This window comes from Syngnathus typhle, linkage group LG5 (assembly GCF_033458585.1).
Source record: "Syngnathus typhle isolate RoL2023-S1 ecotype Sweden linkage group LG5, RoL_Styp_1.0, whole genome shotgun sequence".
Lineage (NCBI taxonomy): Eukaryota > Metazoa > Chordata > Actinopteri > Syngnathiformes > Syngnathidae > Syngnathus > Syngnathus typhle.
The window spans coordinates 14,217,455-14,230,723 of record NC_083742.1 but is presented as its reverse complement, the minus strand read 5'-3'; the positions used below and the strand labels follow the sequence as shown (position 1 = coordinate 14,230,723).

The 13,269-nt window shown below is 40.4% G+C and overlaps 1 protein-coding gene across 2 annotated transcripts; it reads left to right on the top strand.

Moving 5' to 3' along the window:
- Nucleotides 1-760: 760 nt before the first annotated feature.
- On the top strand, nt 761-13,269 carry plcxd3 (phosphatidylinositol-specific phospholipase C, X domain containing 3). Of its 2 annotated transcripts, XM_061279867.1 has the most exons (7): nt 761-1,057; nt 8,118-8,374; nt 9,277-9,450; nt 9,749-9,924; nt 10,071-10,172; nt 10,391-10,567; nt 10,687-13,269. In XM_061279867.1, the coding sequence occupies exons 1-6, from the start codon at nt 952-954 to the stop codon at nt 10,548-10,550; spliced, it is 975 nt and encodes a 324-aa protein (XP_061135851.1). In that variant the 5' UTR covers nt 761-951; the 3' UTR covers nt 10,551-10,567; nt 10,687-13,269. The 2 variants fall into 2 exon arrangements, with proteins under 2 accessions (XP_061135851.1, XP_061135850.1); XM_061279866.1 differs by having other exon boundaries at nt 10,391-13,269.

Below are 13,269 nucleotides of genomic sequence, written 5' to 3'. Positions count from 1 at the left end.
TTTTTGCAGGTGGTTAATGAAACTTGTCACAAGCATTTAAGTGGGGCTAGGAAGTTAGCACGTTTTTTTGGACTAACCTTGCAGTAGACCCGCCTGGAGCGCCGCTCAACGCATTATCACATGCCACAACTTGGGTCGTGAATGTTGGAAGTTTTTATGAGGCACATCATTTTTTATTCTCGTCAAAGCCGCCGTTGACCTTTTTCGATATTACGGTTGTTTCTTATTTAATAGGATTTAATGTAACCTTTAATTGTACATCTTAGTGAGTCAGTTAGATATGACTCGAAAGCAAAACTCCTCTAATGTCCCTCAAGGGAGAATTTTACACACATCCACGTGTCAGTGACACATTCGTGGCTCAAGAAGTCCATAAATAAATCTCTTCAATAATTAAAAACAACTTTTATTATTTTTAAACTGGCTATTTATATGTATGCTAACGTTCAAAGATATGTGCAGTAGTATATTTTTTGGATGTGAGGATGGAGCCAAATGACATGAAAATAGATGAGCAAAACACCATTAACAAGGCAGCACAATGCATTTATACATAATTCTCGTTTTTATTTAGGAACTTTGAATTTAAAGCATTTGAGGTTTAAAAAGAAAATATTATAACTTATTGCTACACGTGCCTGTTGCCTTGCAAGATCGCATCCTGTGCTAGACGCAGACGTGACCCGCCCAGGGGTGTGTGTGGTGTGGACTGTCGCTTAACTTGCGGGTGGAGCGTGTGTGCGTCCACTAAGGGCGGAGGAGGAGATGAGGGAAGAGGAGCGCGCACTATATTCATCCATCTATCCATCCATCCACTCAGCCATCCATCTATCCACCCATCCAGGCAGGGAGGGAGGAAGGTAGGCATTGAGGCAAGCTGGTCCTGGTCCTGGTCCAGGTGCTGGAGAAGAAGCGTGTGTCGAGCACGGCGGCGGCGGGTGCAGCGGCGGCATGGCTTCGTCTTACGGGAGAAGTACTGACATGCGCTTCGCCGACTGGATGTCGAGTCTCCCGCAGAGCATGCACAGCATCCCGCTCACCAACTTGGCCATCCCCGGTGAGTAAATCCACGTGTTTCATCGGCTGCGTTTGCCCGTGTGTGTGAATGTGCGGCTTCACGATTTCAACACGTTCTACCGAAGGTCATTTACGATGAATTTATTATAATCAAGTGAAAAACAATCGCAAAGTATTTATTTGTGTGGCATGTGAAGCGTATTCTTCCCCGATATCTGTTCGTAACCTCGGAATGTCGTATCTCGGTGCCGTTGTAAACCGAGAACGCAATTAGGTCTCTTTTGATGTGCGAGACCTGTTGCGCAACGTGACAGCTTATACACAGTATGATTATTTTACATTCCATGTTAGATAGATAGATAGATAGATAGATAGATAGATAGATAGATAGATAGATAGATAGATAGATAGATAGATAGATAGATAGATAGATAGATAGATAGATAGATAGATAGATAGATAGATGGTGCCAACCTATCTGTGCAGTTGTCCTTACAGAAGCTCCGCCTCTTTTATGCAATACCTTATCACAATCAATTAATAATACAAAGTCATTAAGGTAATGTTCAGATTCATCATTCACTTGTTCATGCTGCTGTGCGCCAAGGATTATTATTCCAAGTGTTTTTGAGTAATGGCTGTACACTTGTGCGGAATTGTGTACTTAGTTACTTTACAGACTAGTTGCTTTGAAAAGTAACTTAGTTGATTAATTGATTATAAGTTACAATCATTACATTCAGCAGATACTAACAAAACGTGCCACTTAATTGGAAATGCATTTTAACTATTTGAAAAAAAAAATGTGTTTTTGGAATATTCGCTTAAGGATACTTGTATTTCATTTTGAAGGACTGTAAAAAAAGTCTTTCTAGACTTCACTTAAAAATATTTTTAAATAAGCAGTCAATTTGACTTGAGACCTATATTTGTAAATTAAAAACTCAACATTTATATTCTACATTTGAGGACCTTCTGCAGTCATACAATGTTTCGGAATCCATGTTCTTTTTTTGACATAGGTCATTGTAGCTAGATTAAATCTCATTTTTTCGCTGACACAAACTCAAAATTGTGATTATGTTTCTAGCTTGAAAGCGCAAATCTCTCCTTCTTCCATCATGGTTTATATGCTACAGTATGGACAACGTGAATCATCATCTAGCTGAATATTTTTATTATTCATCAATTAGCAAAACACATTTATAATGCTCTGAACACAGTAACACATTTAATAATCAGTGTCTTTGGCAAGTATGATGATCGATGATTGCTTCAATCAGAGCGATATGATTAGCGGTGGTGTTGAGGTGGATGAAGTTGGGAATCATCTGGAGGCCCAGGTACTAAATACACGACTCACCGCTGCTTATATGAGTCAGAATCCACACATCAGCGTTGACATGTCATAAGTCATGCTAGTAATTTGCTGAATCACACGCCTAAGTGTGGCCCGGTTGAGACGCGCCGAGGCAGCGAGCAGCATGGGAGCATGCTCTGTCCCATTTAATTAGCTATCATTACTTGCTCATTGCCACCCTGGAGGAGGGGGCGGGGGTGCTGGTGGTGGTAGTGGGGTGAAGCTCAGATGCTCGCCTCCCACCCACCTCCTCCGTCCATGTTCTGCATAAACACGTTGTGATGAATACTATTCTTGCTTTTTGTGTTTGCACAATTGGCAGTGATTGTTTGTCAAGATTTCCTAATCTGAGAAGAATTCTATTTTAGCTACGACCGTGTGTTGCTATTGGAGAATAATTCTTCTCACAGGGAAAACTTATTGTGCTCAGCTCGTATTCAGGTGGTACCCAAATCGGGACGGACAGAAACAAATAAGAACCACTGAGTTAGATTCTCAATCCCTGATGACAGATGCTTGGCCCATGTTATTTATTTTTGTAATCTTTTTTTTTGTTTAGATGTCCCCAGATGACACAGACTGACTAATCCCGACTCAAGTGTGTTGTCAATTTGGAGTACCCAACAGTGTGAGCTGAAGAGTGCGATGACGCCACTCTCTTACCAAACAGCTAAACAGCGCCTGCCTGGTTTTGCACCAACTGCCGGGGCAACACAGCTGTGCTTGTGTCGTCCTTCTTTATGACAGGCAATTAGTAAGGATCATTATGGTTCTGTGCTTTTATTGTCCCCTGAGAGGATACAAGCTCAATGTTCCTATTGAAAAGGAGATATGCACAAATGCACTTACTGTAGTAAAGATATTAAGACCTAAATGAATTTATAGAGCAGTATCAAAAAATTAAATCTCTTCTATAGTTGACCGGGAGCCAGTGGAAAACCTTTTGGATTTGGGGTCATTTCTGTGTACTGGTCAGAACCTGAGCTCCGGCGTTCTGAACGAGCTGAATGGATGAACACTTTACCAGCTTTGTATTGTTGAAAATCAACAATATGCTGCACTAGGACAACGCAAAATCTTTCGATGAGCACAATTAGAGCAGAGTTTCCTGGCGTTAATGACAGAGCACAACTTTCAGGACGTTTAATGATGAAGTCCAGAAACACATTTGTCATTGTCTCTGTTGGCTCATATTAGCTCGACCTTCAGGGCTGTAATTGTCATGCTATCATTATGTGTGACAGTTGCGACGGAGGAAGGAGAGAAAGCAGCTGTTGTTGATGAGGCGTCAATGTCTTGTTTCAGAAAAGTGTGTGCGAGAAACCGAGAAGAGGTTGAACGTATTTTATTAAAGGATGATAAGGCTGATTTACAGTAATAGACAGCAGAAATGTGTTTTGTAACAAATGAATGGGTCTTAGAATGTAACCTTGAGGAACACCAATTGAGAAAATGCTTCAATTTTATTAAATTGAATAATCTAGGCTGATATTAGGGTGATTTGTGTTAACAACATGGAAGATGGGACATAAAAAAAAAAAAAATGCTTGCCATAACTCCAGCTCTTACTACTCCGGTAATAATTCACCACTGTTTTTCCATCCTATATTGCAGCAATTTATTGTACAGTCACCATATGAACCACCATTCCCCCTTACTCCCACCCCCCACATCACAGTAGGGGACCCAATGGGCTATTTTCTGCAGCTACTAGACGACTCCTGCAAACTGGTTGGTTTTGCACCAAGTGCGGTGGCCAATAACGTGCTGCCAGATACTGTGTGAATTCATATTTTGGTATGTCACCCTGAAACCAATCTAGCGTCATTACAACAGACAGCAGTTGTTTTGGACATGGCTGTAAAATGTAATAGATGGGACTGAGCAAAAAGTGATGGATTTGGATTTGCAATTTTCTCCCGAGTCCACATTTGCATTTGAATTAGTTATTTTTAAACCAAGTGCTGATTTTGATTGAGAGGTGTGGTACACCTAACACTGGTTGACAAACAGGCGATAAATAAAGGAGCCGCAGAAGGAATATTTTGTGTCTTTCTGGCTTCCTCCGAAAGAGGAGACATAAATCCCTCAACTGGATCGCTCAGTTGCCTCTTAATCCCCAAACAGGGGGAATGATGATCAGTTACCAGTGCACCAAGATGTTTGGGGGGGAGACTGAAAATAGATTCTAGCTGTGTTTTTTTTTTTTTTTTTTGGAAGGGGGGGGGCAATCCTGCAAACAATCCTGATTATAACCAGATGTCTTACAAGCAGGTTGAAAATGATGTCTGGATTTTCTACCCAGGCGGCCTCAGTCGCACTACTGTCTGCTAATTGGGTTTCCAGGAGGGCATTTGTCTTGATTTGGAAAGTCCAGTTGGTACACAGCAACGTGAGTATGTGTGCGTGCGTGTGGTTTTGGGAGGAAAAAGCGATAAAGGACAATCCAGCCAGGTAGCCGTGTGCACATTCAAAGCTATTTTTAGGCTGGACAAGTGATAAAAGCACATGGGGAGATTGAAGGGAATGGACGTCCACCTGCTTGGATTTCAATGATGCTCCATGGGTGTGCTTCAGTTTCAAGGAAGCAGTGTGTTACAAAGAGTCTTACTCTTCCAGTACATTCCAAATGAGTATGTGTCACTCATTTTGAATTAGAATGAGAACTGGTAACTTGGCGTTTTGTTCTCGGTTCCTCACCTTATTTTCTTTCAATTTGTTTTTTTTTTTTTTTTTTTTTTTTTTTTTTACCTTCCATCCTCAGCTCCTCATTTCATCTTTTAATTTCCTCCCTCATTTTTCCTAAATCCCCACCCTAGCCTCCTTTCCTCATTATCTTTTGTCTTTCCTTCCCTAGTTTTCTTCCTCTTCTGGGCTACTTACCTTAATTCCTCCGCTTTGTTTTTCTCCTGGTTTCCTCATCTCTTCATTTCCTCGCCTAATTCCCTTCCCACTCTCATTTGATCATCTTTCCCAAATGCTCTCAATTCCTCGCTTCCTTGTGGTATTTTACCTCCTCAAACCATCACCCATGTCCTTTCACCCTTTCCTTGTATCACCTCATCTCGCCTCTGTCCATTTCCTATCCCCCTCTCCCATCTTGAAATCCTCTTCTCATCTGCTCACTTCCTCTCCAAATGTACTTCCCTCGTCTTCCTTTCCTCTTGGCTTTTTTTCATTCCAAATGTCCTTTCCTCATTTCATTCCCCTTCTTATCTCCTCCCCTCATCACTCGTCTCTGTTTCCGTCCGAATTTCTTTTCCTTTTCAATTTTCCTTCCCTCGTCCTCCCTCCTCACCTCGTTTTGGCCAAATTATCGTCCCTCCTCCTACTTAATTGTATCTCAATTCCCTATTCGATCTCATTCACCTCAATCCTCTACTCATGGAAATAAATTATCGAACGATTTACTAGCTTTTGATTTCAAAACAAGTTCTATCCATCGAAGCATAACCGCCATGCGTCGACACGCTTGCTGTACGCATTTCTTTCCATCTGTTTCTCATCTCCTTATTATCCCTGATATTCTCTCCATCTTCTTAAAACCCACTTCCTTATGTGATGTCATCCTCCCCTTAAATCCGCTCTTCATTTCCTCCTCTTATGTCTTCTTTATCTCCTCCCCTCATCTCATCTTCTGCTCATCCTCACAAGTATTACTCAACTCCAGCTTGTATCTCTCTGCTCCTGTGGACAGTTTGGAAGGATCGTAAAAGCCTCCAGGCTTAAATATGTCCCACGGCTGCGGTGTTTGTGGTTTTCCCTATGAATATATCATGTACAAGCTTCATGACATCCACATTTCCTTTGTCATGCAGCTTTATTTCCTTGCCTGGAGTTTGGGGTGGCTTTTTGTAGCCATTAAAATGTGACCAAGATGTGTTGCAAGTCCAAAAAAAAAGTTCACTTAACTGGTCCAAAAATTAGGCGGCTCGGTGACGCACTGGGTAGCACGTCCGCCTCACAGTTAGGAGGGTGCGGGTTCGATCCCACCTCCGGCCCTCCCTGTGTGGAGTTTGCATGTTCTCCCCGGGCCCGCGTGGGTTTTCTCCTGGCACTCCGGTTTCCTCCCACATTCCAAAAACATGCTTGGTAGGCCGATTGAAGACTCCAAATTGTCCCTAGGTATGAGTGCGAGTGCAAATGGTTGTTTGTCTCTGTGTGCCCTGCGATTGGCTGGCAACCGGTTCAGGGTGTCCCCCGCCTACTGCCCGATGACGGCTGGGATAGGCTCCAGCACGCCCGCGACCCCCGTGGGGACTAAGCGGTTCAGAAAATGGATGGATGGATGGATGGTCCAAAAATTATTTACAGCTACAAATAATAAAAACCTGCGACATATAGAGATGGAAAAAAGATTCAATTCACCTGTTGCCATTCATACAACAGAATAAAGCGTCTTGCGATTCCAACATTTAATGAGGCATATGTTAAATAAAATTAATTAAATAATTAAATAAATAATTAAATAAATAAATAAATAAATAAATAAATAAATAAATAAATAAATAAATAAATAAATAAATAAATAAATAAATAAATAAATAAATAAATAAATAAATAAATAAATAAATAAATAAATAAATAAATAAATAAATAAATAAATAAATAAATAAATAAATAAAACTCATGGTGTACCAACAAACAAAAAAGTGGATGCACTGTCACGATTTGGAGTTTGTTTGTTTGTTTGTTCAGTTGGGCAATGCTTAAAACTGAAGACAAGTCCTTCCCAGCGATAACTTGAGCTCCAGCTGTTTGAGCGTGTTGGGGTCATGCTCCGCTTCCCGACGTGACCCCGTCACCAGACCCCCGCAGTGTCCACCTGCTCCAGCTGTCAGTTCTGCTTTGTCTCGAAACATCTTCAAAAAGCGTCTGGACTGGAGGCTTCATTCTGGTTCCTGTCTGTCTGCTTAAATGTGTGCACGTGCGCGTGTACGTGTTGTTACTGTGCGAGACTGAACAGGCCTGTGATGAGACAAAAAAAGAGGATGGGGAATCGATTGCTGAAATGAGAACAAGCAAGCGGATAATAAAACAATTTGTCTGCTTTGTGTAACGTGACACATACACACACACTGCAGTAGGTCACATCAGGACACAAAACAAGAAAGAGAATTTTCATGATCAGGAATTCAGCCGACGTCTTTTTCATTACGGAGCTTCACTTATTGCTAGAGTGAAGCGAACAAAATTGGAGCAATTAAGATACAATAATGACTTCACGTACGGGCAAGGAGAGTCACAGTTGTCGATACATTTTCAGCCTTTTATTGATCGAGCCAGGCAAACACCGAAATACAGCTATAGTTGGCTCAAACAAAACATTTTTGTTGGCGTTTTCCAATTTAATAAGTGTCACTAGCCTTCTGCCACCCAAAAGTACTCTGGTGCTTATTGTTTACAAACATCACTCAAAGGTCGATAGCTGCCAGATGTACTATGATTAAAAAATACGGATAAGGAAAACTGAAGTGAGGGGTGAAAAAAAAACAAGTCAGCATTGACAGCCATGCTGAGTTGTTTTTGTCTTCTCTTCAGCGTGGTCATGTGCTGAGGATGTTTTCAAGTTGTTTCGGTTCATGACTTAACAATCCTGATGTTGTTATTCAGACAAGTTGTTGCCATGGCGCCAGGCTAGTTCTAACGTGGCGCTTCCATCCCTGCGCAGGCCACACAAATACACAACGAAACGGCATCCCTCCTGAAGGCTGTGTTTGTTTGCGTGTGTCAACTCCAGGTTCCCATGACTCCTTCAGCTTCTACATCGACGAGGCGTCTCCCGTGGGCCCCGAGCAGCCCGAGACTGTGCAGAACTTTGTGTCTGTTTTTGGCACTGTGGCCAAAAAGTTGATGAGGAAATGGTTAGCCACGCAGACCATGAACTTCAACAGTCAGCTGGAGTCCGGCGTTCGCTTCTTTGACCTGCGCATCTCCACCAAACCGCGAGACCCCGACAATGAGCTCTTCTTTGCCCATGGTCTCTTCAGTGCCACAGTCAGTATAGTGTCTGTCTGTCTGTCTGTCTGTCTGTGAGTCAATCTAGTGATGCAACGAGCCATCTGTCCAGCTAGTTAGCAAGCTATCCATATTGATACATTAAAAAAAAAAAAAAAATCACTTCTGCCGAAGAATTTGTGGTTGATTGAGAGGGATTAAACAAATTATACCTCAATAATTACCTTGACATTTTATCATATTTCTCAGTAATGAAATCTTGACTCCTAATGAAGATGTTCTCTTTGGTGCTGATCCAAATTAAGACCAATGGCCATCTGTGCTCTGCTGTGTGTAATTTCAGTTTTATGAGCAGGTAATATTTCTCATTCCTCAACAGGAAGTTTTACCTCATTTTTCAGTGACTAATGCAGAAACAGAAATCTTGCTGTAATGGGAAAATGTGTACACACTCGGGAGATGAATAGCTACAATATATACTTGATGCCGATCCAAATTTTTATTCTTCAGTTTAGCCAGATGTATGCGCTCTACTAAGTGCCGCTGTTTTATGTGTTTGTGACGACCCAAAAGGGACTTAGCCGATTTCTCTGAAGCTTTATCGACATTCGTGCCCTAGCCAAGGAAGAACACCTTACATTTTACAAGCTGTCGTCTTCTCTACAAGCTCGTGTTCTTCTTTTCAACAGAAAAATGGTTAAGATTCACTATTTTATCTTTTGATTGAGAGAGAGCTTTTTTTTCATTTCTGCAAAATTCATTGAATGTCCATTTAAATGTTAACATTGTGAGACGGGGCACATTTTCTTGATTTTCGCAATGAATAATGCATGATTTGTAATATCCAAATTCAAGCACATGCTGGAAAGTGTCTAATTTTCTGCTGATTCAAATTATGATTAGCGAAATGTGTGGCCTAGTTTAAAAAGAATCTCTTGTAGGTGAGAGAAGGTCTGGAGCAGATTAGCAGCTTCCTGTCCACGCACGCCAGAGAAGTGGTGTTCCTGGACTTCAACCACTTCTACGGCGTTCAGAACCTGCACCACGAGAAGCTGGTGACCATGTTGAAGGACGTTTTTGGAGACAAGCTCTGCCCGGTTGTGTTTGCCCAGGAGGTAAGCCTTCAAAATAGTGGAAAGAAATTAAGTCGTGGTCTCCACTCTCTATGAAATATTACCATACTGACAACAGTGTGGCTCTGTTTACTATAATACAAAATAAAAAAAATCCCCAAATGCGCTAATTGGAAAAGCAGGTAGTTAAATGGTTCAAATCAATCCCCCAGTTTTGTAGTCACAATAAATTAATAGTTTTGCTTTTGAAGAGATACAATTATATATTTTAACTGCATGTATACCACAAGAATAAAATGAGCTTTCAGATGATGGTAAATCTATTTTCCCGTGTCCTCAGGTAAGTCTGCAGTATCTGTGGGAGAGGGAGTACCAAGTTCTGGTCTTCTACCATCACCCCATGGCTCTGGAGGTGCCCTTCCTTTGGCCTGGCCAGATGATGCCTGCCCCGTGGGCCAACACCACTGACCCGGAGAAGCTGGTTCAGTTCCTCCAGGCTTCTGTCACTGACCGCAGGTTAGCAAGCTGCTGTAAATATGTGTTTTCGGAGGTTATTCACAAGTGCCACTACAATTTACCTGGATTCCTATCCGTGGTACTATTTAAGGCTTACTCAATTCCTAATGTATTGGAAAAACATATGGGCTGCTTGTCTCCTGCAGGAGGAAGGGAACCTTCTTTGTTTCCCAGGTGGTCCTCACACCAAAGGCCAGCACGGTGATGAAGGGTGTGGCTAGTGGACTCCGAGAGACAATCACAGAAAGGTGAGCATGTGTGGACACGTATAAGTGCAGATTGTTTGAAATAATGTAGTCCACCAGACACACATGCACACACCAGCCTCAATATAACAACTTACAAATGTTATTTATATTCAAAAATGTGGACTGGCCCAACATTGATCCCTGGGGAACACCATAAATAATGTCCAGACCAAGAGAGTAAACTCCACAGTTCACATTCCCTGTCATGTACCCCGCAGGGCTTTGCCGGGAATGATGCAATGGATCCGGTCGCAGCGACCCGGCGAGAGCGGCGTCAACATCATCACCGCCGACTTTGTTGAACTGGGCGAGTTCATCAGCGCCGTCATCACCCTCAACTACCACATGGACGACGAAGACGACGACGACGCCACCTGAGAGCCGTCGGCCGCGTGGTCAGTGAGCACAAGTCGCCCCCCACCCCTGCCGCTCAGGGGTCTTGGTCTGTGCTCTGCCTCTTTTCTCCTTGGCATTTGTTTCAGAGGAGATGTGCTGCTCCTTTCACTTTATTTAGGGCTATCGTGGAATGGTGAATGACCTGAGATCAAGTTGAGAGAAGAAACGTTGTGGTGGACTATGACAGTGTCAGCCTGGTAATTTAGGGAGGAAAAATGTTCCTTCTTTTAAGTGAGCACTTTCATGATACAAAGGTAAAGCTTTTTTTATATATATGTTCCTCATAAGGTATCTTTGCAAAGCATGATTCTAATCACAAAGGTCATATGTGAAATAATTTAAATGTACACCCCAACAAATTAGTCCAACTAATAGTCAAATTGTCTTTTCAACATTTTTTTTTATTGATACATGATTAGTTCAATACAGTATTTTAAAATGTATTATTTATTTCACATTTATTTTCCTTTGTTACATTTGTTATTTATTTTTATCTAAATAATTTTCAACTTTTTGGGAGGGGTGAGACTGGGAGTGGACTTTTTATTTCAATGTTTTTATTTAGTATTTATTGATTGATCTCAACCCACTACATCCCATTGAATGTACCGTATGGGGCAACATCTCTAAAATAGTTCATTCAATGCCCCCCAAAATCATAATTAATAAAACAAGATTTTACATTTAAATAAATCAATTAAACAATAAGATTGCACAGCTTGTAAAAGGTCTCTTTAACACTTTTAACCCATATAATTTTTTTTAAAGAATATTTGTTGATTAATACAAACCCATCTCGTACCATTGAAAGGATCTGGAAAAATTATCAATTACAAAGTAAAAACTGTTTTAACTTTTTTACAAATGTCTATTTCTTAATATATGAATTGATATATTTTTCAAAATCATGTTCTTTAATATATATATATTTATTGATAATACCACTGGGAGTATCTAGTTTGAAAAAAGTTAAACATGCTCACTCACACAGATTTTCACAAAATTCTCATACTGTAGATTTTTAAATGATATTTATTTGTATTAATTACTGATCGAGTCCAACCTGCCTCATATCACAATAATCTCCCAAATATTAAATTAAAGAAAAAAAATTCTAATCGCAGTTTAACATTATTTATTTGTATTTAATTTCACCTTAAACCATTGAGAGTTTGCGCAGTTGGGGGAAGCAAATAAGATTATGCTGTTTTTGAAATAACCAAGGTGTTAGTGTAAAGGTTTGTGAAGAATTTGCTGGCTCGGAATGAATTGGTGGTGGGTGCTGAGTCGTGATGTATAAAAATATTGCTCACAAGAGTCTATCCAGCATCTGTTTATACTTTCAATTCCCTCCTTGTGCGTCTGTATCGAATATTGCGGTGCAGCGTTCATGAGTCACCATCATGATTTTGTAGTCTTTCTGCTTACACAAAATTTCAGAGGTGAACTTTTTTTTTTTTTAGCAGCACCGCTTCAACGTGTTTAGATAACAGTAGCACATTGGTGTCTTTATCGGGTGTCTTTGAATGTCTCCACAGCTCTGAATTTCACAATATCTGGCATTGTTGTTCCATCATGTGTTCATTAAATATATTGCGAGAAAGAGAAGAAAATAAGGTGACCAATGCATTGACAGAAGTATGAGATTCCGTAGATGCCAAAAATGTAACTTAATTTAACCCAAAAAATATATATTATTTGGTGTTGTGAGGAAGAGGTTTTTTTTTCATGTGTTTTTGAGAGAGAACGTTTGAAACTATTTAAGTGTTAGTATGAGCTTTTGGGGTGTATGTTTAACATTTGTTGGGGTGTGAATAATTTGGGTGACTATGTAGACAAAATGGGTGTACATTTTTGGTGAGGCATTATGTGTCGAGAAGTGTACGATTTTTTTTTATTTGTTGAGTTTTTTAATGTGACTGAGAGTTTTTCACGTGACGGGGGGCTGAGATATTTAAAAGTGTGCGTGTGTGCGTTTTTGTGTGTGTGATAGGTAAATATGAATTTTGGCTTCTCTGGCACCTCAAACAGAAATGTGTCATTGCGTCGTAGAAAAAAAAAAGCACTTTCTGCGCAGAATGTATCCTGTGAGGATTGTTGTCTCATCTGCTACCATTACTCAAAAAGTATTAGGGATCGGCGAATGTGTCTTAAAAGTCAGCTGTTTTGTGTGCTTTTGATGAAAAGTCCTGTTTGTACGCATTGGTGTCTTCAAATTGTTGCGCTTTTTATGTTTTACATCGTGTTTGTACATACTTTAATTGTAAGACGATATTGCCAAGAAATTGTAAAGCGCTCAGTGACTTTACCACTTGACTATGATTCTTCTTCTTCTTTTTTCTTTTTAAATACAAATTTGGTAGTGTTTAGCATGAGCGGAAAAGCTTCCCTAAAGTACCATTTGGATGCTCAATTTCTGTGCATCCATTTTATTATCTATAAGTTGCATGACTTTAAGATGTGTTTTTCTCTCCTGACTGCAGTCAAACGGCTGAAACTGCACAAATGACTTGAGACTTGATAAGGGCGTACAAACCTGTGTTGTGAGGTCATTATTGTCTTCCCTGTTGAAAGCTCTTGTCATTGCTTTTATGTTATGGTGTACAAAAAAAAAAGAATACACTAAAAGAGTCATTTGCTGTTGTAAAACTGAAACCTTTGTTCCTAGAGTGGCAGATAAATAAAAGCTTCGAACATTGAA